General features: G+C 37.0%; 1 protein-coding gene across 7 annotated transcripts in view; it reads left to right on the top strand.

The window, feature by feature from the left end:
• ANKIB1 (ankyrin repeat and IBR domain containing 1) overlaps positions 1-22125 on the top strand; it is a 94510-nt gene extending 72385 nt beyond the window's left edge. For 5 of the 7 annotated variants that reach the window (XM_065627316.1, XM_065627319.1, XM_065627322.1 and 2 more), the window contains exons 8-20: positions 167-311; positions 1653-1819; positions 6007-6095; positions 6929-7059; positions 10601-10735; positions 11299-11385; positions 11478-11544; positions 11945-12090; positions 12748-12926; positions 13481-13532; positions 16748-16859; positions 18500-18633; positions 18984-22125. In XM_065627316.1, the coding sequence (XP_065483388.1) occupies positions 167-311; positions 1653-1819; positions 6007-6095; positions 6929-7059; positions 10601-10735; positions 11299-11385; positions 11478-11544; positions 11945-12090; positions 12748-12926; positions 13481-13532; positions 16748-16859; positions 18500-18633; positions 18984-19736 (2197 nt within the window). In that variant the 3' untranslated portion in view covers positions 19737-22125. The remainder of the gene's footprint in view (positions 1-166; positions 312-1652; positions 1820-6006; positions 6096-6928; positions 7060-10600; positions 10736-11298; positions 11386-11477; positions 11545-11944; positions 12091-12747; positions 12927-13480; positions 13533-16747; positions 16860-18499; positions 18634-18983) is intronic. The other 2 variants (XM_065627321.1, XM_065627320.1) reach the window with 2 other exon arrangements.
• The last annotated feature ends 522 nt before the right edge of the window (positions 22126-22647 follow it).

Consider the following 22647-nt stretch of genomic DNA (forward strand, 5'->3'; position numbering starts at 1 on the left):
TATGATGTTCATCAAATCTGTATCCCTTTTGAGCAGAAAGGGGTACTTCCTGTTCTTTGTTTAAAAATTGATTAATGTGAATATCTGTGAACCTAGTATAAAGTATTCAGGAGCCTTTTAATTTTTACTTTTTATACACAAATACTGACTGACAAAATTCTGGCAGATTTTTGAATCTGAAAATTCAGGAGGGTGAAGCTCACAACATTTTTTGCCCAGCATATGATTGTTTCCAGCTTGTGCCTGTAGACATCATAGAAAGTGTGGTTTCCAAGGAGATGGACAAAAGATACCTTCAATTTGACATTAAGGTAAACTATCAAACTGTTCTTGTACTCTTGAACTGTATTTCATTTTATAAGAAATACAATTTCTATGTGAAATGCTGCAGTATATTTGTAACTTTCCAAGTGGAAATTCATAAATCAATATGTACACTGAATTACTGTTTATCTTATATGCCATAATATCAGTGTTTGATATACCACTGAGGAAGAAGAAAGAACATTGTATTTATCCCTTAAGCACAAATGCAATAATTCCATAATGTGTAATTTAATGCAGTATGAATAAAATTATTTGATCAAACCAATGGTCAAACAGGTAATATGAAGCTTTTCATTTTTAAGAATTTTTGGATTATTTTCATTACCAACAGACTGTTTACATTGAGAAATAGTACGTTTCCCTTTAAAAAATTTATTTCAGAAGTGAATTACTTAATTACTTAATGCTTGATATAATCGCTATATATAGGAAGAGAAGTAGGAAAACCTTGAGTTGGTTTTCCTGTTTGATTTTTTTAATGTTTGTTTCCATCATTGCAACTTGGTTGTAAAAGCAAATTTTAATTCACTTTTTTTTCTTTTATGCTAGTGTAGTAATGAACAATTCTTTGACATAATGTGCTACTTTATGAGTGGTGGCAGGGCAAAAGAAAGTAGAGAAATACATTTTAGTTTATAATACTTTGTGTGACAAGTCTCTTTAATACACAGTAACAGTGTCATACATGGTAAGATGCAAATTAAACTACCAAATCTGATTAATCTTATAAATCTTCGTATTTCAAGTGGCCTGGTGATCAGCATAGGTTTGAAGTGAAGTAGTGAAAATTCCTTTTCCTCCTCATTTACTAGATGTAAGTTTTACAAAAGAAGACCCGATACATTAAACAGAAAAGACTGGAGGTAAATTCCTGAGTTAGTGTAGTTCTGATTTCAGGTTTATTGCAGGAGGGATATGTTGTGGGATTTTTGTTTTAATCAATAAGGTTTTAATTATTTTCAACTACAAGAGTCAGTTCTGTTAATGAGTGTATTGCAAGTACATATATAGTAGAAGTTTCCAGTAAGCCATATCACAAAGGAACTGACTTGCACACATTCAACATTTTGTTTGGGATATAAGTCATTTGCATCTTAGCATAAGTCTGGAGTACTGTTGTTATTTCAATTAAAAAAAAAAAAAGGTGGAGATGAAATTGTTCCCCTATTATAACTATTTTTAAAAGCCTATCAAAGTAGCTACAAGATTGTCCTTATGCTTTTTGTTCCATCAAAGGAAGATTATGAATACAGATGGTTTTATATCAATGACAAAATCTGGTCTTATGTGGTAAAATCTTTTCCTTTTTTCCTTTTATTCCTCAGGCCTTTGTTGAAAATAATCCTGCTATTAAATGGTGTCCTATACCTGGCTGCGAAAGAGCAGTAAGGCTAACAAGACAAGGATCAAATTCAACAGGATCAGATACACTTAGCTTCCCCATGCTAAAAGCCCCTGCTGTAGATTGTGGCAAAGGACACCTTTTCTGCTGGTTAGTACTAGAAACTTATCTACATAAACTCACAGTCACTGCTGTTCCAGGGGTTAATTAAAAAGTCCCACTTAGCACCATGCATGCAACAAAAATTTGTGTGGGATGGTATATGACTGTACTATCTTGTATCCATGGACTAGATAACTTCATGTCCATAAATATTTCAGTATTTTGGCGCACAGCAAAGGTTTATAGTGCTGTCTTACTCATTATTGGGCCTGTCTGGTACAAAACAGCGGCATGGAGTGCTGTGATCTGTTCTGAGGGGACAGAGAAGTGGGATATTGGTGAAGGGATTTTTGTGTCTGCTCTGGATAGCGGTAGTATAATTGAAACATGGCACATTTTGAAGAGTAGCACAGAAAGTCAGCAATTTTTAGCTCTTGCTGAATTTTGGTAGAATCGCATCAAGGAAGCTTGAGTTTAAACAGGACTGTGAATGACCTTTTGCTTCATACATAGCTGTTCTGTTTGCCAGATCTCTCCAATCATTGTTTCACTTTAGGATCAGCACTTTATGTTTTGTTCTGATGAGTTTTAAGATGAATACGAGGTTGAGAAGGAGTAAAAAGCCATAAGTCATTTAAAAAACATCCCTCAGATTGCCTGTCTTCAGCACTTCCAAGAAAGGACAATAAAATATATCCACCAAAACCAAAAAATAGTGGGATATTTTTCTGAAGTACAGAGCAAACCCCCTCTCCTAGTTTTTTGAGATTATCAGACTGTCAATTTATGACTATTGTAGTGGGACGTCCTTTTCGCTGCTGGAAAATCAAAAAGGCTCAACCAAAGTACAGACATCCAGACAAGCTGAGTAATCCTTCTTTCCATTTTTCAATTGAAACATGAAGCAAGAAGAAGAGATCCTGAATAATCTGCATGATCATAGTATCGTAAGACTCTTAATGAAAGAAGCTTCTGATTTTACTTCTTTCCACATATGAATGGAAAGGAAGCAGGAGCGAGAGGAAAGCAGACATAATGAAACAACCGCAAAAGCCAGAAAAGAGAACTTCTTGGGAAGAGGCTGTTCACAATGGGTGGAGAACTTGGAAAACGACAAATCCTGTTGAAACAAAACAGAAAATGTTTTTTACCAGTGAACATATAACAAACCTCGGTACTATTCCACAAGAATGTGGAATCCTTTCATCCTTGCTTCTGATTACAGACAGAGAATAAATTTTTCTGTTACCCTGAAGAGACAGAGCTTGAGACCACTTCAAGTGTAATATTGACATGGTCCTTCAGACATTGGCAGCTTCTGCCTCCTTTGCATGGGCTGAATGTACGAGCTCCTCAGAATGTCCTCTGAGAGTGAAAATGTCCTCTCAGTGCCTAATTTTTGTAAGAAATGTCTTTTTTATGGTGCCTGGTAATATTTCTGAATGTTCTTTTTATGTTAATGCTTTGAGATATTGCACAAGCAAATACAGTTAAGGTCTTGAAAAATACCTCATTTTAACAGCAAAATGTCCCAGAAGGCCTTTCCAAGACCTTTTTTCATCCCTACAAAACTGAGTGAAGAGTTTCAGCAATGGCAAGAAAGTTCTGCTAGCAACCAAAGCATCCTGCAATGCTATGAATCAGAACCATTTGCTGGGGACAGCCATGTTAGTCTTACAGTACCAAAACCCTGTGCAAGAATGGGTTCCTCTGGAGAAAAATAAAGTGTATTCTCAGTTCAAAGGGTTTTCATCATGACTGTATGCTTAAAGGGAGTTTTCTTTATATCTTAAAAATCAATCAACACATCTGGCAGTTCTGCAAGTTTTGCCCAGGTAATCCACAGGTTAGACATCGCAACAGCAATTGATCCTGCATTTAGTAAGAGATTCTTTGGAATTTTATGTACTAGAAAACCCTGATCAGCCCCTAGATAATCACTTGATTTTATTGGATCTATAGCCTTCCTGCTCATGAAAGCAAGAAAATTCTCTATTGAGCAATTTCCTTTTTTTTATTTTATGTGGGAGTGTTCCTGTTAAGTACAGAGTTCCTTAGAATGTACTCATTTCTCGTTACCCACCACTAACAGCGCCTTCCACAAAATGTAATCTGTTGTTACAAACACAAAGTTCTATTCCCTTTCAGAAAAAGCATTCTGAGATATTTAAATGTAGTACAAATGAAAACTCTGCACAAATCCTACATCTGTGTATTATAAGACACACTCAACCTATTAGAACCCCTTCATGCTGTCTCAGAAGCACAGGGAATTGAGGCAAGCAGACACTTCTGCAAAACTGGTACACACTGAGTTTTGCACCATCCCTCCTCGCTCCTTTCATCCTAGATGGAGACGAGGAGCAGAGTCTCCTGTAGGAGAGACATCTCTACCGGTGCACTTGGGAAGCCAGTTGTAAGTTGCAACGGTGCTTTGCTGTTTTGATTCAAAGTTCAATATATGATGCAAATGTTATCATGAAGGGAAAAAAAAATCCTGAACTGCGTTCTTCTTGGACAATGCTTTTAGCCCTTGCATGAGTTTTAACTTGTTGAAACTTGCTGCAATTTTATTGAGTATGTACCGCACCTTCAAATAAATCATCCTGCTGAGTGTTGAGGAAGGCAGTGTGGGGAGGCTAACGCTCTTAATTGTCACAGCCCTTTGACATTAGTTCCCTTCGTTCAGTGCTGTCAGGGAGTCTATCCAAAATACAACTTCATTTCATAGAAAGGTTTATGAGCGATAGGCTCAACACTCCTACTCTAGTAAGATGGCATCCCAGTATAAAACCCCTTGTTCTGGAGTGGGCTGAGGAAAGAACTTCCATGAGAAGTTGTTCTTTAACACTGTTGTGACTATAATATAGATATAGATACAGATACATGACATATATATGATTGCACTTTTAAAATCCAGAAGTTTACAAATTTGAAAGCATCAAAGACACAACCTTTCCCCACCAGTAACAGATTGACTAATCAGCTTTTAACTTAAAACTGCGTTTGTTTAAGTTAACTTTTGCTAATTTCAGTCCTTTCTGAGAACAAATACTGTGTGAGAGCTCTTGGCTCTGTGCAGTCAATGATTTGAGTGGGCACTGCTGTCCCACAGAAGTGAAAGGTCTCAATTTTCAACCAGGGCTGAGATTGCCTTATTACAGACTAGTTATTCATTCCAGCAAAATCTTTCCCAGCTGCAGATCTTAAGTATCTCCAAACCAGAGATCCTTGTGTAGTGATTTTAAGCTTGTTTGATAGCAGAGTAGCTAGTGAGGAAAAAAGCGGAAAACTGGTGCCGCAGCCTTTTCTTTGTTCCTGCATTCCTGCTGAAGATGTGGACAAGAGCAATCAGAAGAGTATTGATGTAGCTTCTGCATCTGCCCTGCAGAGAGCAGCTCACCATTGCATCTGCAGAAAACTTGCATGTGCTCTGATGCAGCTGTTGCCCATCTGAAATACACTTCCTCTGAATTGTTTTGTTCGATGTGACAGATGTCTGGGGCTATTTGCTGCCATTCCAGTAAAAAAAGGAGTCATTGCAAGTCTGGAGTCCGTATTGACATGTCTACACCCAAGCACCATTTGGAAGCCACGTATCTGCCACTGCATAGTAGTGATTGCCATCCTTAAAGTTAGCAGTCGCTTCAAGAGCAGCTCGAGGGACTCAATTCTCCACTATGGCCATGTAACTAAATTAAAGACCCCATTGAAGAAACTCTGGTGGAGAGAGTGAACATCCATAAATACTTAATTCTGGTGTTGAAGGGCTTGGATCTTGTTCTAGATTGAAAGCTTGAATTTACCTAAAGATTAATTATTACAACTGAATAGATGCAAGTAATTCTACGTAAAATGCATTTCAGCTATAGCAATCTACCTCGTTTTGCATAATCTCATGATTCTGGTTTACGTTTATCACATAAACTATACTAGCACTTTTTGTGACACTAGAATAGTACCAAACAAACTACAAACCATCTGATTTATTTCAGATTGTAATTTTGAAAAGCCCTTTTCCTTTCCTATCTCATTTAGATTCTTTATGAATCTTAATGATGCTTTTGAGCAACTACTTGGAGAGTATTTTAAATTAATGTTAATTACATGGCTTTTTATCTTCCTGACTTAAAGTTTGAGCATGTCTTGCTCAATGTCCATGTTTTTTAGCGTGACCCAATTTTAACTTTAAATATCTAAATGATGAGTTATTGTGTATACATCTTAATTTTCAGGGAATGTCTTGGTGAAGCGCATGAACCTTGTGACTGTCAAACCTGGAAGGACTGGCTACAGAAAATATCTGAAATGAAACCAGAAGAACGTAAGAGTCATGCCGGGGGCAGGGTTGTTTGGTTTTGTTTTTTTTTTTTTTAAAAAAGGGAAAAAAAAAAAAAAAAGGTGTTTTGTTTTTAGAGGGGTTTTTTAGTTCCATTGAATAAAAACTCTACATTGCTTGGAAAACAGGGTAAAAGAGAGGAGGAAAATTAAATCCCTGAATGAGAGGCTTCATACTTCAACTGCATGTTTGGCAGCACTTATGGCAGACTGTCCTCCTTAAATCATTCCTCTCCATAAATCCACATGCGGTTCAGTCAGAACCTATAAAACCCTTCCTTTTATAGATTTCTTACAGTAATTTATTGATTTATTCCTGAATGTTAAATAACTTTTACTGAAACAACTAATAAAGGTTGGGTTTAGGCAGGACAGACATTTCCTCGGTCAACAGAAACAAATAAAGATAAATGGTAATATGAATAAATACTAACTTAACTTGGTTACTACAGTTCAGAGCTTCCCATATTATGTTACAAATATCCTGGAAACCATAGAAAAATATACAAAGAGGCAAAATAGACCATACTTTGTCAAACTATACCGATTTTTCTCATCTGTGTATTTTATCATATATTATAAATGTCATCTATATAAAAATTTGTATAGAAATATATGTGTAGAAATATACGTAAATAATGTGTGATGATATTATATATTTATATGTGAGTAATACATATCATGAAGAATTATTGTACTCTGTCAAGAAATAAGTAAACATATATCTTTCCTAATATGATTTTCACAAAAGATTACACAGGTACAATTTCAACTTCTCTGTTTTTGCATGCTCCGCATCCTCCTGTCACCCTCAAAAAGTTGTGGGAGTGAGTGAGGCGTATGAAGATGCTGCCAACTGCCTGTGGTTACTAACAAACTCCAAACCATGCGCCAACTGCAAATCTCCAATTCAGAAGAACGAGGGCTGCAACCACATGCAATGTGCAAAGGTGAGAAGGACCCTTCATATAATTTGTTGTGAAACCATCATTCAGGTTGTGTATGTCACATGTACGTGTTAGGAGCACAGACTTCCAAAACCTCTGAATGTCATACCTGAGATCTAATGGAACCTGTTGCAAGAATTAGATAATGACAGATGGTGGGTTACATGTATTTAGAAAATGTTTCGTATTTAGTGAAATCTGTTTGGCTGGCAGGTGAACACTATAATGATTAAAATTTCATAAACACCTAAGAATTACTGGCAATACAGTATGAAACTTAAGAAAACAGAAATAATTGATAGTTTAATCATCCTTAATAATGTAGAAGAGAAAGAGCATTTTTAGTAGGCAGAAGATGAAACATTTAAGGAGTGGTAAGCTCTAATGAAGGTTTTGCTTTACTGCATTTTTCTTTTGCATTATTTCTCTAACATAGCAACAAAACAGAGAAGTTCAAATGGAAGGCTGTAAACAGGAATTAATCAGTAGGAATGAAAAGACAGCAAAGAATAATTCCAAAAGAAACTTATTGGTGACAGCAGCCAAAAAATTAGTCATGAGTTTGCACTATGCTATGGAAATAGAAATAATACTTTTTGCTGTGAGTTCAGTATCATTTGAGAATGCTTTTTCTCTCAAATTAATTAAAAGCACCATATTTAGAATACCGTTTATGTCAGAAATATCTTATATAACTACAGATAATACCTCTTTGAGGAGCACCTTTAAAAATAAGGAAGTAGCACAGACTTGACATAGTTGGCCTCCAATAAAAAGCTAAGAGATTCAGAAAGTAATTATCTGTTTTTCTGGAAATGCGTTAATCTCTCTCCATTACTATGCAGATCCCATTTTCTTTATGTTACCATCACATATTCTCTTTCTGTGATATGAATTGAAGGTTGAGTCTTTTTTTGGTGTTGTTTCTGTCTGTGGAAGCAGAGAACAGATTCTCCTCCGCTTTGTTTATGCCAAATTTACTGGTTTGGGGTTTTTGGGTTTTTTTCTTAAATGATTTTTTAAAAGAGCTCCTAAATTCCATAGCACTAAAAACTGTAAAAGGTGTGTTTGTTGCAGCATTTGCCACTGAGATCATCTCAATCGAACAAAAGTATGGATTCAGGCTGGAGATGACTTTGGCCATTAAACACTGTTAAATATACATAATTTCACACAGTACCCTTGAAAGGCACTGGCTGACAACCACAGTTCTCCTTTCTTCTTTGATGCTGTACCTTATAAACAGCTTAAAGTGTCCTTAAAAGGGCCAGATTCCTTTTCTGGTGGAGAAATCCCTGCCAACAGAAGCTGTCTCCCCTCAGCCCAGTGAGGAAGGCTGGGAAGGGTGTCCTCAGGCCCAGTGCAGGGCTCACACACAAGGCAGAGTCAACATCTCACTTGTCTCCTCCTCCACCAAAGGGTCTGTGACAGAGCTTCTGCCTTTGCTGCCTTTGCTGAAGTCCACGATGTGATGAGCTACGGCTGCCTCTTAGCAGCGAGCACGTGCCTTGCTGTAGAAGAGGACAGTCGTTACTCCTAAAATCACATTTCTGTATTTAGGCAGGCATCGTACTGGTTTATGAGCCCAGTTTCTAAGGACACAAGGCTTAGGCAGTCCCGCTCTCTCACTCTCCCACCTGTAGTATGGGTTTTTTTTACCTTCTGGATGCTTTGAACCAGACGTGAAGGAACAGTAGGGGGTTCACAGATATTCAATTACTGCAAGTTTCATGAAACTTGGTAGCTCTGTGGTGCAGAGACTTAATTTGTACTGACACCAGGAGAGAGGCTGAAATACCTACTCAGCAGTTACCTCTTCTGCTTGGCTCAGGCGGTAGCCAGGCAGCAGATGTGGTTTGTGAAGCCTGGGCAGTGCTGCTGCATGGCTGGGTGGTCATAAAGACACATAAACAGAGCTCAGGGCTTTGGGAGATGTGTAGAAACAGATGGTCTGATCTAGTTGAAGATGCCCCTGCTCATTGCAGGAGGGATTGGACTAGATGACCTTTAAAGGTCCCTTCCAACCCAAACTATTCTATGTTTCTACGTGGTTTGGAATGTTTAATAAGACTGAGGTATTGGAGGAGTGTCTGGGAACACTGAATGAATCTTGGGGTTTTTGAGGAGGCTTTTGGAGATGTGAGAGATTAGAAGATACATATGGTGGAGTGGTCATGGAAGGAGATAATGTGAGAGAGGTGAGAGATTATAATTGCAGTAGGAGCATATATGCATAAATTAATAGGAAGTCAAGCATTATTAGTTCTGTTGTTTGTGAAACAACTTGTTTCATACCTTTTGTTTAATATGTTGTAATTATTTTTTTCTTATAATGAATATGAGTGGGTTTGAATTACAGGCAAATGATGCAGTGATACACACTTAACTCTTATACACAATTATTCTCCTACTTCATTCTCAGCACTCATCTTACCATTTTGTATAAGTAAGCAGCTTCAAAAAACTGTTTAAGAACAAAGGAGGTGCAGCACAATAACAGGAAGAAATACTCCACTGTGCATTGCTTTTTAGAAGAAAATCAGTACCACTGGTGAGACAAAGTTAGCAAAACTACAATGCAAGAATTAGATTTCATTTCTTCCTGTAATATATCTAATTGATTGTATAAAACTACTGCTAAACTCATTTGGTGTGGACTAGGTATTCCTGGAAAGGTTAATCTTATCAAAGAGAGAAGAAATGCAACTTAATTTACCAAATTCCAATAATAACAGCTTCATATTTATTAATGTAAATTTTTGCTTCATTTTTTCAAGATTTTTTCTTTCCTCATCTGTAAAACATATAAAATAAACAGAATTCACCAAGTCAAAGTCTTGCCTGACCATCCATAAATAGCTTCCAACTGTTTTGAAATAAACTAGCTGAGAACTCAGTGCTGAGTTGAAAATATTTAACACAGTTTTATCTTCTCTGGTGCAGAGAATCCTGGATAAGTCAGATCTCCTTGTAAGGTGTTACCTGCTTTGAAAGCTCCCTGCTGAGTTGATGCAGACAATGCCCACCTTGAAGTAATCAATATTCAAAGTTTATGATCAGGTTTTTTTCTCTCCTGTTTTTTGTCTCTTGCTTTAGTAATCGTTATTAATATTTTGCATCAGGAACACCACGTGACAAAAATACCAGTAATCATGTTTTTAGGAAAAAAAAATCACCTTTTCTCATGGACAGTTGCTGTGTCGCTTAAAAAAAATGAGACTTTTTTTAAAACAAAACCAAAAAACCAGGCCTGATCAGCTATATTTATCATTTGATTTATTTTCATCCACTTAAAACTTAACTTGTAGATCCAACACAGTCTTGTGATCCAGAGAAAAAAAATTATGCCTGACATGATTTGATAACCCAGATCTTCTGTAGTAGGTAAAATAAATAGGAAGGAGGTTCCTCAGAAATTGTTTTGACCATAAACACACTCAAAATGATGTTAACTTGGCTGTTAATGGAGGAATAGTGATGCATAACTGCAAGTCTACAATGTATCAACTTTTTTTTTTCTCCCCTATTCCTTTTTCTTCTGAAGTGCAAATATGACTTTTGCTGGATATGCTTAGAAGAATGGAAGAAGCACAGCTCTTCCACTGGAGGTTATTACAGATGCACTCGCTATGAGGTTATTCAACATGTAGAGGAGCAGTCCAAGGAGATGACAGTAGAGGTAACGAATGTGTGTGTTTCAAAAATAGTGCTAAGGCTGCAATTTTCTATTTAGAATACGTTTAAGCAAAATGCTTCCAAACGCGAGTTTTAAATGGAAAAATACCACCTTAAATATACCAAAGAGGCAGAAAGAAAACACTGCTTATTTGTGGATAGAAACATAACATTTGGTTCTGCTTTTGGCTTTGGTAACAACCACCGATTGACTTCACTAAAGTCATTTTACTTCTCTGTGCCGTGGTTTCCTTTTGTAGAAATGGGCGTGCTGGCACTGTAATTAGCTGCTGTGCACTATAGAAGACATGCCTTAATTTTGGCATTTGGAAAGTCTGCTTAAATAACATGCACACGCAGTGTATCAACCCTTTTGTTGCGGTATTTGAAGACTCGTGAATTTCAAAAGCTACATTTGTCTCTTTACTCACCTGGCACTCATCAGCATTGTGTACAATACACATAGTGGGAATAGAAGCAGTTGGTTATGTAATTGTATTTAATGCTGATTGCTAAATTAACTCATAAGATTTATCATGGTTTTTTTGTTTCCCCATTATTTTCCAGGCTGAAAAGAAGCATAGAAGATTTCAAGAGCTTGATAGGTTTATGCACTATTACACAAGATTTAAGAACCATGAACTTAGCTACCAGGTGTGGGTCAAGCTGTTTTTACTGATTTTTCTTTCTATTTTATTAATCCCCAAAAATTATCTTATTGTCTTTTATTTATTTTCTTTTTCTAGTTAGAACAGCGCCTTCTAAAAACAGCCAAAGAAAAGATGGAGCAGTTGAGCAGAGCTCTCAGTGGAAGTAGGTATTTGCTGTGGTCTATGAATTTGATCTGAAATCAAATCGACTCTGTTATGACTACACCCTTTTTTTTCTTTGGATAGAGCTCACATCAGTCTGCTGTGTGATGCGATCCCTCCAGTACTAGAATTCATACGCAATAGATGAAAGCTAAATGTACAGTAAATCTTATCTATTCCAAAGACTCGAGGAGAAAGCAGGATTAGTAAGGGAGAAGCTAATATTTGGTGCTTACTTCTTTTAGTAAGAACACTGTGTAGTCATTGAGAACCTGCTGCTATTTACTTGCAAAATATTTAACTAACATGCACATAAATTACATTTTAGAAGAAAACTTATGCTAAAATAAATGCTGACATCAGCAGGAAAGTATTTTCACAATGTTTGTTTCATCCTACAGCTGAGGGAGGCTGTCCTGATACCACATTCATTGAAGATGCAGTACAAGAGCTTCTAAAAACTCGCCGCATTCTTAAGTGTTCTTATCCCTACGGATTCTTTTTGGAGCCTAAAAGCACAAAGAAAGAAATATTTGAACTTATGCAGGTAAGACATTCATATATTTTACTTTTCTAATGTTACTTTCTGGTAATATTAGTTATCAGCGCCTTTTTGCCGTTTTCTTAGTGTAAAACTGATAAACCTGCTTTGTATTAGTAACCAAGTTTAGAAAATCAATGCATTTTTACTTCTCTGTGACACAGTAGCTTTTAGTTCGATTTTAGAATGAATGAAAACCAACACTTTGCTGCAGAAGGGAAGGGATAAGGACAGGTGAAAGGAAAAAAAATATTTACTGTTAACCTGCTTCTCTGAAGATAACATTTTAGCTTCAGTCTTCATGTCCTTCTTTAGCTCCTCTTTCCCTACTAATGTGTCTGACAAGTGCGTGGGGGCAAAATTGGGGGAGTACCTGGGGTGGCAGTGGCATCAGGGGCAGGGGCTGCCGCCTCCTTTCCTTTAGGGCCCCTGAAGCTGTTCTGTCCCTGTGAGTGCAGGGGAGCCCTGCGCCAAGCTGGGGGACAGCATTTAGCTCAGTAACAGGGTAGGCTAGATGGACAGACATTTTGGGGTATTTTGGTATTTCAAATGGTATTTCCAGGAAAATGGATATCATTCTGCTCACTATTTATGGTGTAAAACTCTGCCCAATTTTCATTTCGCTGTGAAATTATTTTATTCTGTATTTATTAACTATTGCAGACAGACCTAGAAATGGTCACTGAAGACCTTGCACAGAAAGTGAACAGGCCTTACCTTCGGACTCCTCGCCATAAAATCATCCGTGCAGCTTGCCTTGTGCAGCAGAAGCGGCAAGAGTTCCTGGCCTCCGTGGCTCGGGGCGTTGCTCCTGCAGACTCGCCAGAAGCACCCAGGCGCAGGTAACCCCAACACAACACCACACAAGTCCAAAAAGTTCATTTGATAGCTGCCAAAGTGGGTGAATCCACTGTCACTCTTTGCCATTGAGGTAAAGTAGAGCTGAAAAGCCTGGTGGTTGTAAACCACCACGTAGTGACGTTTTCTTGGACATTTGATCCTTGTGGAATTACAGCTTTTCACTGAGGAAAAATGTGTTCAAGGATCACTGCTCTGTATGTTGAGTGCAAATTGCCTCCCCATTTGCAATACACTAATGGTTAGATGTCGAGGCTTCCATTTCACTTTTTTCCTTCAAGAGCATCACTAAATACCTGGTACACTCCAAAAATCTAGAAGTATTTGCTAAAAACATCAAGCAGTTCTTCAATAGTCAACAATTTAATTGTATGGTTTTCTAAATGAATTTTCAGGTAAGAATTAAAGCAGACTACTTGTTAAGTTTCGAGAGCTACAATTGCACTAGGTTTTAGATGTTGATGGGTTTTGAAGCTCTGGAAGTTGTTCATCCTTTGTTCTCCTTCTAAACTTTATGGTACATCTCTTCATTTTATAGCTTTGCTGGTGGAACATGGGATTGGGAATATTTAGGATTTGCATCCCCTGAGGTAAAGTATTTGTTTTTCTTTTTTTTAAACATAGTTCTGCATATACTAGCAATACAGGTATGGTTGCAACCTGCATGAAGAGCTTCCTTATTTTAATTCAAAGCATTTCAAGTTGGTTTAAGCTTACCATTTTATTTATTTCACAACAGAAGGAAATATATGCATAGCTAATTGTGCAATGACTCCAAACAATGCCTCTAACATGACTATAGTTATTTAAGTGGCATTAGACAAGCCATGTTGTAGTCATCATTTTCCAAGTACATAACCAGTTTTAATATTGTATATAAACTGGTATCTATGTGCTGGGGAGCCTTCAAGTAATAAATATATGAAATTGTGTAGATTACTTTTGAGTACAACCTCAGTTCAGCAGAATTTGACAAAAAGCCTAAGAAATTTCCATCCTTCTGTAACAATCCAACAAAAACATACAGGCACACACCTAAATGTTATTAACCATTTGAAACATTTCTTTTTATTTTAATGTATTGAAGCAGGATGGAAATTGCATACCCAAATGAGATGAACTTCTGCTACTTAACCAAGAATGAAAATTATTATTTTAAATGTGGATATTCCACTATCAATTTATGGGAAAGAGTAAATAATTTTCAAGACTACACTAAAACATGTGAAGCTTCCTATAAAGCTTTCCTTTATCATCTTAATTTTTATTTAATGTTTTGAGAACATTAAAGCATTCAGTTAGGAAACTTCATTTCAACATTTCCTTGGTGCTACTTTCTTTCTAGCTAATCATTTTAAAGCACCCTGGAAAACTCCATATACTTTTTCTATATATTTCCTTTGCTATTGTGGTTGGTGAGCATCATGCTGGTGAGAAAATAGCTTGCTTCTCTACAAAAGATCAGCTTGCTTCTCCTGTCTAGTTCCTCTTGTCCTTTCTTTGGAAATAATTCCACATTGGATAATATCAAGCTCTTTGCGGTGTTGCTATATCGTCAGTGGAACTGGTTACGAGAAAAAGCTGACAGGAAATATGTTGATAAGCTGTTCAGCAGTAGGTGCCTTTGCAGTCATGCTTAGGTGATTGCTTATGAGTTCTTTGATTTGCCTAAATGTGGCACTGTACCATGCGAGTCGGTTCCTTTGTTGTGTAGATCTCAAGGATACTTGCAACCACCTATGCTAAAGGAATTTTGTAGAATTAATAATGGTCATCTTTGTTTATTTTCATGAATTTCACTACAAATTTTTTTACATAGAGCTGTAGTTTTACTGCCATGTAGTACAATTTCTGTGTATACCAGTTCGTTACGGAAAACAAAATCTTACTGGTTTTAGCAAAGAATGCTGCTTATTGTAAATCATTCTGTGAAACTATGATGTTCCTACCTAATAAAATTAAAACTCCTTTTGTTCACGTGTATAAAATTGTTCCAAGTAATCAGAAACAGAATTTTCTCAGTAGTAATCAAGATATCTTTCTAACCGCTAGAAAGTGACTAAAAAGTTAAATGGCTATCGGTAAAATCTATGATTCTATTACAAACAGATGAGATACAAGATCTGATTAATAAATCTTAGTGTTCAGTGATCATTTATCATTATTCCATGTCTGATTCAAAGTGATATAATTGCATATTTTTAAAACAATTCAGTTATATTGTTCCATATCAAGATTTGATTTGCTGTTGTTTGGGGTACCACCTTCTATTTAGGAAATCCCTGAGCTCCCCAGGAGCTGGAAGAATATTTCATTACTTCATGTTTGCCCTCTTTTTTATGCTGTTCCATAGGCTAACAAGCATCCACTACTAACCACTGTTGAAGACATAATATTGGGCTAAATGGACCTTTTGTCTGGTCCAGTAAAGCCATTTTTATGTTCTTACAGTATTCATGGATCTTCTTACAGAGACAAAAGTCTGCCTACACTGTTCATTTTGTGACCATCCTTTTTGGCTTGCGTATGTCATTATGAATAAGAACTTGGTCTGAAACACTTCATGGAAAGACAACATACCATCACAATACCATCAAAATTAATAGTGTCATTATGTAAGAGAAATGACACTTCTGGATTTAAGTGTTAGATACTTTAGATGTTGAGATATCCTGGGATCAGGAGTTAATGTAAGAAAGGAGAGCTAATGGTAATGTTATCCTTCGCAATTCATTTGGCCAAATGAAGCCTTTGGAATACGGATTTCCCAAGCTGGCTCTCAGGGAAGTAAATAGCAGTATTCTTTTCTGAAGAGAAGAGCTAGGACCTGTGTGTGTATTTTTATTGCCTCATGTAAAGGAATAAATTAAATTAATGAAAGATCTTACCTACACAGTCAGGTTCAGTGTCAGTTGTACTAACCAAAAAACATATCCGGAAATTTGCCTTCAAGCATAAAATTAGTCTCTTAATATTAGGATAAGTGTGGAAATCAAAACATTTCTTTCCAAGAATTAAGATAATTGACCCTTGGGATGTTAGCTTGATGTAGTCAAAAATGAGTCTTTTCCATAAATGCTAGATAAACTCTCTTGTATAAATACACACAACATGAGAAATCACAGGCTGCAGGAGTTCAAATTGGTATGGTATGGCTCATTAGCAGCTCAAGTTAGGCAAAAATAGAGGAGATTTGTAATTCATGGAACAAAAATCCATCAAAGACTGTTCAGTAGAAGAGGGTCAGCTGTGGTTTAAGAAGTTCCTGAGCCAGAGTGTCCTGGGGGCTGGGAAAAGTACAAGAAGTCCTGGTGTCTGTCTGCCAGCTTTCTATAGTCTTCCAAAGGTTATTTTCTACTGGCAATTGCTGGCAACAGGGACTCCAACAAAATCTATCGGTATAATTCAGATTGATCATTTTTATGTTCTAAAATCACTAGGTATATATTTATTAAAAAGTGTGTCGATGTGTGTGTATATAAAGTTTGGCATCAAAGCTTTTAAACAAAAAAATGTGTACTTGGAATTCTTTAAAAAGGGAGATTGCAAGTATTGAAATTTCAGTAATATGTCAAGTATTTTTCTTTGCTAATTCTTTATTTTATAGATTTAGGATTACCTTGGATTTTTTTTATTATTTATGTTAAGCATTGCATGGTATAACTTGCAATTTATTTTTCTGAAAACAGGTGATTTTATAATAAATGTATAAAATCACACATTTTTAATAAAAATGTGGTGCTTGTTACATCAGAAAAATATTACTGCATGCTGCCCTGTATTTTGTAACCTTTGGTTTATGCAGGAATATGCTGAATTTCAGTATCGGAGGAGGCACAGACAGCGTCGACGTGGGGACATGCACAGTCTGCTGAGTAATACTCCAGACCCTGATGACCCCAGTGAGAGTACATTAGGTATGTGCCTGCCTGGGGCTGGTTTTTTTCTCTTTGTACTTCAGAAATTGCCAGTAGTGACCACAGTGTTTGTTCTTCTGTGGAGGCACTTTGAAGAATTTTCAAATACATTGCTGTATTTTCCAGGATACAACAGAAAGGCTTACTTTTGTGGTTCTTTATGCAATCTTAGAAGCATTTGTGACTTCACTGAGTCTGCATCTCTTTTTGAAGAGAAATGTGTTGATCTTCCCACTAACAACTCCTCAGCTATTCAGAGCAGGTTTGCTTTTCTGAAGAAATATTGAAGGGCACATGCTTCGTATGGCAGTCTTATCTACATACCAGCCCTTTATGCCAAATTAGAAGGACTGGTTGTGCATAAAGAGTGTACAAGAGGGTTGCCCTGCTACAGGCCTGCTGGAAGACAGTCCTAAGGCTGTATTCCAAAACCCTGCTCAGAAACTCCTCTGCTGGCAAAGACAGCCAGGAAACAAGTTGGTGTGGGCTGCAGCTTCCAGCACGCTGCTCTTCCAAAAGCAGCGCTACGGCTGGTAGCGCAGTCCCTTAAGGTCACTCTGACTTGGCTGTCTCTGTTCTGCCAGGAGATTTTGCAAAGGTACAAAAATACCACGAATCCAGATCATCCTGTGATGACGCTGTCTTGTCAGAGCTGCCGGTTGTGCACTCGGTCTCCAGCCACACTGCAGACTCACATCGCTGTGTCTCCTAAACTTAAGTCCTATCCATAGCTTGTCCTTTAAAAACAAAAGGAGAAATCCTTTACTGAGCAGAAATTTAAAAAAAAAAGGAATCGTTATTTTAGAAACAGCAAAGAGAATTTTGGTGAGCTTTGGTCCTTCCCTATTACAAGTAAAATGCAAAACCATCTTGTTAGGTTGAAGATTAGAATTGGACAGAACGCTCGGATATTGTAGTGATGACCAGTGCATACTGTTAAAGCATGCAAGAGAGAATTAGTTTGTCTCACCTTATTTCATTTTGAGTTTTGAAGTGGAAAATTCCATTTTCCAAAGTCAAAAGAGTTACATTTATTTTTATTACAGAGCAATTTTTCTGGAAAAAGCATTTTACTTCAAATTTTTTTTGGTTGTTTTAAGAAAACAGCAACCTCAGTGATTGCTGAGGTATACACTAATAACCCTACTCTTAATTGCGCTGCAATGTTATGGTAAAAATTAATATAATGTTAACATTACAGCTGAGTTGTTGTCTCTGAAAGAACAGAGAAATGGGCAAACTTCGGTTGTAGTCCCCCTGTAAATGCATCCTGTATTGTGCCCGTGTGCAGTATTTTTCAGGACTTTCCATAAATCATTAGAAGCAGTTTGCGCCTCCCGCCAACAGGCTTGTGGTCCAATGGCAAACCCTGTCCTTTAAAAGAGGAGAGGAAGGGTATTGAGAGCAGAAAGGCACAAATGACCCAGGCAGTCTCTCCTGAAACAGTGGGACTGGTGTTTCACCACTGTGTAAGAGCTGATGTGGAAGGAGTGTTTGGGATTATTTAGTTCAGAGTGAACAAAGGAGTAAAATGTCACAGCTGGAATCCAAAAGGAAGGAAGAGATTTGATCAGTAAATAACAGTGGAGAAGGCTTTCTCACTGGTTCTTCAACCGTTTTTGTTTCAATTGCCCAAACAGACACTCAGGAAGGTGGCAGTAGTAGAAGACATGGCACCTCCATGGTGAGTTCAGCTTCTATGGGTATTCTGCACAGCTCTTCGCTTCATGACTATACCTCTGTCAGTCGCTCTGAAAACCAGGATTCTCTTCAGGTATCTCCCCCTAAGCCCTTTTCCATTCTCTCTGCTTTGCCTGCCTTCCTCTGCTCTGCTTTTCTGTGTCATTTTGTCTCTCTGCAAATTTTCTTAATTCTTCGATGAGAGAGGGAGAATCTGGGACAACAAATTATGCATTCACATTGGTAAGAATTGCTAAACAATCACTAATGTAACAGTAGTCACCTTTAAATTGTGTTGTCAACTGTGTCAGTAAAAACTTGCTCTGATAAATGACATGTAGGAATAATGAATGAATTTTAGATTTGAGCCCAAACTACTTTTGATCCAAAATATGTAAGAAGTTGAAAGTTCGATTCTGAAAGCAACCTTATGTATTTCGACAGGCTCTGAGCTCTTTGGATGAAGATGACCCAAACATCCTGCTAGCTATTCAGTTATCATTACAAGAATCTGGCTTGGCCATAGATGAAGAAACTAGAGACTTTCTAAATAATGAGGCATCTTTAGGAGCAATAGGTACCTCTTTGCCTACAAGATTGGACTCTGTTCCCATAAGTATAAATAATCCAAGAGGCGCCTTGAGCAGCTCTGAGCTGTTAGAACTTGGTGACAGTCTGATGAGACTTGGTACAGGCGATGATCCCTTTTCAGCTGATCGTCTTCATTCACACCCCCGCAGCGATACAAGAAGTGGATTATACTCAACATCTAGTGACGCTGACTCCAGCAGCCAAGATCCCAATGCCAGTGAAAATCTACTTGGAAATATAATGGCCTGGTTTCATGACATGAACCCACAGAGTATTGCTCTGATCCCCTCAACAACTACGGAAACGGATGAGGATTCACAGCAACCCAGTACTGAAGACGGGTCAGCAGGGCAACCAAATCTCACAGACACAGGGCTGGAGCCTCAGGAAGAACATGCACTATTTGAGGATGCACTCAAAAATGAAGGCAGAGGAACCCAAACAGAGGAGGGCACTTCTGAAGAAAACATTATTCCAGGTGAAACAGTATCACAAAGTGGTGATAGTAACAGGGAGGTAATGAGCACCCTGGACGCTTCAGGAGATACTTCAAGTCAGACTCCTCAGACCTCAAGTGAATGGATTGAACACGTGCATCTGGTATGAATAAAACCTAAATCTGCAGTAAATGAGTGGTGGTGACAGATGGTACAGTATGTGGAGTAAGCATTATGGAGGCTTTGATCCACATAATTGCAGCTCAGTTGTAACCACTGACATAACAACGGATATTGAGGAGTTCTCTTGAATTGTAGTTCTTTGTAATAATGCGAACCTTTCAAGGAACATCCTTTGCATTTAATTAGGTAGTACTTGCCTTTTTGTGCTCAAGAAAAAGGAATAAGTAGGTTGTATTCCACATTCCTAATACAATGCAGCATCTGTTTAGCCTTAGGTTGATGATCTTTAACTTGAACATACGGATTAAAGGCTTACACTGATTACTTTGGTTGGTTTTCCTAAGAAATAGTTTATTCCATTTTTTAGAACTCATTCTTTCACCAAAATAACATTTAGCAATTCATTTGCATTTTGTTTTTGTTTTCCATAACTTTTCCTTACTCACTTTTCATTTTTGTTGGCAGTGTGAATGGAGGTATTCAATGCTTCTTTCTAGTACTGCTCCAGGAACCAGTTTTAGGGGATATTCTTTCCCTTTAAAATCAAAGATTTTTTCATGTCTATTTACAGTCCAAATGTGCCAAACTGTGAATAGTTAGCTGGCGGTAGCCTAACGAAACAGTGCAGTGTTACCTGTCAAACTAATCCCACAATTCTTAGCAGTGAAAGAAACCACTGGGTAGCATTGCTTCTCTAAATTTAACTGGCATGTGTTGCCATGGCGACTGCATTTAATTAAATGTAGCCTGTATCTTAAGTTAATAAAACCTAATGCTGCTGTTAAACAGTTATTTTAAATATTAAAATACAGTGAGTCAGCAACAGCTATGCTGTATTTTAAGAGACACTTTAATGGAAGTGCAATCATACTTCTTTGTTTTCATAATTCTACAAAGCATTCTATGCACTAATAGTGCAATTACTTTTAATGATAACATTTTATAAAAATATAGGAGTACAGGATTTTCATATATTAGCCAGTCCCACAATTAAAGTTCAGATAATACATTCTGCTCAACATGTTACGGTGCCTTTGCCTAACCCAACTGGATAGTTGCCACAGTTAAACAAGTAATTCAAATTCAGTGTCTGCTCTGGAGTAACTATGTTATTAATTGCAAAGACCTCCATAAAACCACCCATGGCCTTGCCTTTACAGTAAATAACTAAATGTTAAGTCAGTGTTTTTGCATAAACAAAACACTGCTAGGTATTTGTTCAATTGCACAATATTCATTTGCTGTGTGATTACTGTTTAGTGTAAAAAAAAAAAAAAGTAAAAAAGAAAACCACAAAAAAACCTTTTCCTAGTTGTTGTACCGTGAAAAAAAATACTGGTTTTAGATTTGCTTAAAAGCATCAATCTACAGTTAGTGAGATACAATGGTACAGTATGTAATTACAACTAGAGTAAGTTGTTGAAATGGCTGTTTTAATGACATATAGTCAAAACTTGTCATAACACAAGCAAATTACATACACTCCATTTTAAGTTTTGCTTAACTGTTACCGGAGATTTGTTGATATGATATAAAAGTTTATTACTACTGAGTGTGCATAGGCAAGTGTCATGATAGCAAAGTTTATGTATTGATTACTGTGAGTTCAAGTGAGTGTTTTGGTAACTAACTCATGCAAATCCAGCTTTTGAACCTTACAGTCACAAGGTTAATATTAGTAAAATTTGAAATAAGAATATTTTACCCTTACCCCATAAGAACCTTGGTCATTTTGCAAGCATCTTTCAGAGAGAATGGAATAGAAGTGTCACAAATCATTTTCCAGCTTTAGCTGCCCTACTCCTGACATAATTGTGAAGCTTTGGACATCTTTGAAAAACACCGATTTTAAATTGTTCCATGGTATAAGATCCTTCAACTAAAACAGTTCTTCATGAACCATCATAATGAATTGGTCTGAAAGTTGTTTAACTCACATAGCTCCCTGGAACCGTAATTTCTGAAGAGAAAGATTCTCACAAAAAGATTGTGTTTTGCATTGAGATGTCTTGCAAAGTTACAGTAAGATATGTAAGAGTGCTCTCTGTGAAGATAGTGAAGTTTGTGGGTTCTGGTTCTTTGTAATTTGGTTAGGTTGTGCAGTATATCCATTGTTTCCGTGTTACTCTTATAAGCATGAAATTAGCCTATTAAATTTGTATTTTCTTGGTACTTATTTTAACACCATAGTCATTGACTTTACAATTCAAAAATAAAGTTTGGCAAGACTATTTTGTAAACCTGTTAATTTTATAATGTAAAAAAATTACTCTAACCTTGAATTGTTATTTGCACTTTCATAGTCTATACTTGATACATTCCCACTTTATATACAAGTAGGATACTACAACCATGTAGATGTTTGGCCAAATGAATGCTGTTAATAATATGTAAAATTCTTTGATTAAACATTTATTACTTAAACTAATTCCGTTCTGTCTCATTCCATCTTAGACTTATTGTAGTAGCTTCTTAAGACTGATGACAGACATTTTTAGGATATGTTCAGTCCCATGCCAGATTAGATGGGACCATATAATAAGTTGAATGTTTTGATTTGTAAATGTAAGGTACCTGTATTTGTTTGCTTGGAAAACAAAATCTAAACCAGACAATATCGTCTTAATTCATAGAATCGTTTTTGTTGGAAAAGACTTTTAAGATCATTTAGTCCAACCATTAACGTAATGCTGCTGAGTCCACCCCTAAACCACGTCCCTAAGAACCTCATCTATAAGTCTTTTAAACACCTCCAGGGATGGTGACTCCACCACTTTCCTGGGCAGCCTGTTCAAATGCCTGACAACCCTTTCTGTGAAGAAGTTTTTCCCGATATCCAGTCTAAACCTCCCCTGGCACAACTTCAGGCCATTTCCTCTTGTCCTGTCTCTTGCTAC

This window comes from Caloenas nicobarica, chromosome 2 (genome assembly GCF_036013445.1).
Source record: "Caloenas nicobarica isolate bCalNic1 chromosome 2, bCalNic1.hap1, whole genome shotgun sequence".
Classification (NCBI taxonomy): domain Eukaryota; kingdom Metazoa; phylum Chordata; class Aves; order Columbiformes; family Columbidae; genus Caloenas; species Caloenas nicobarica.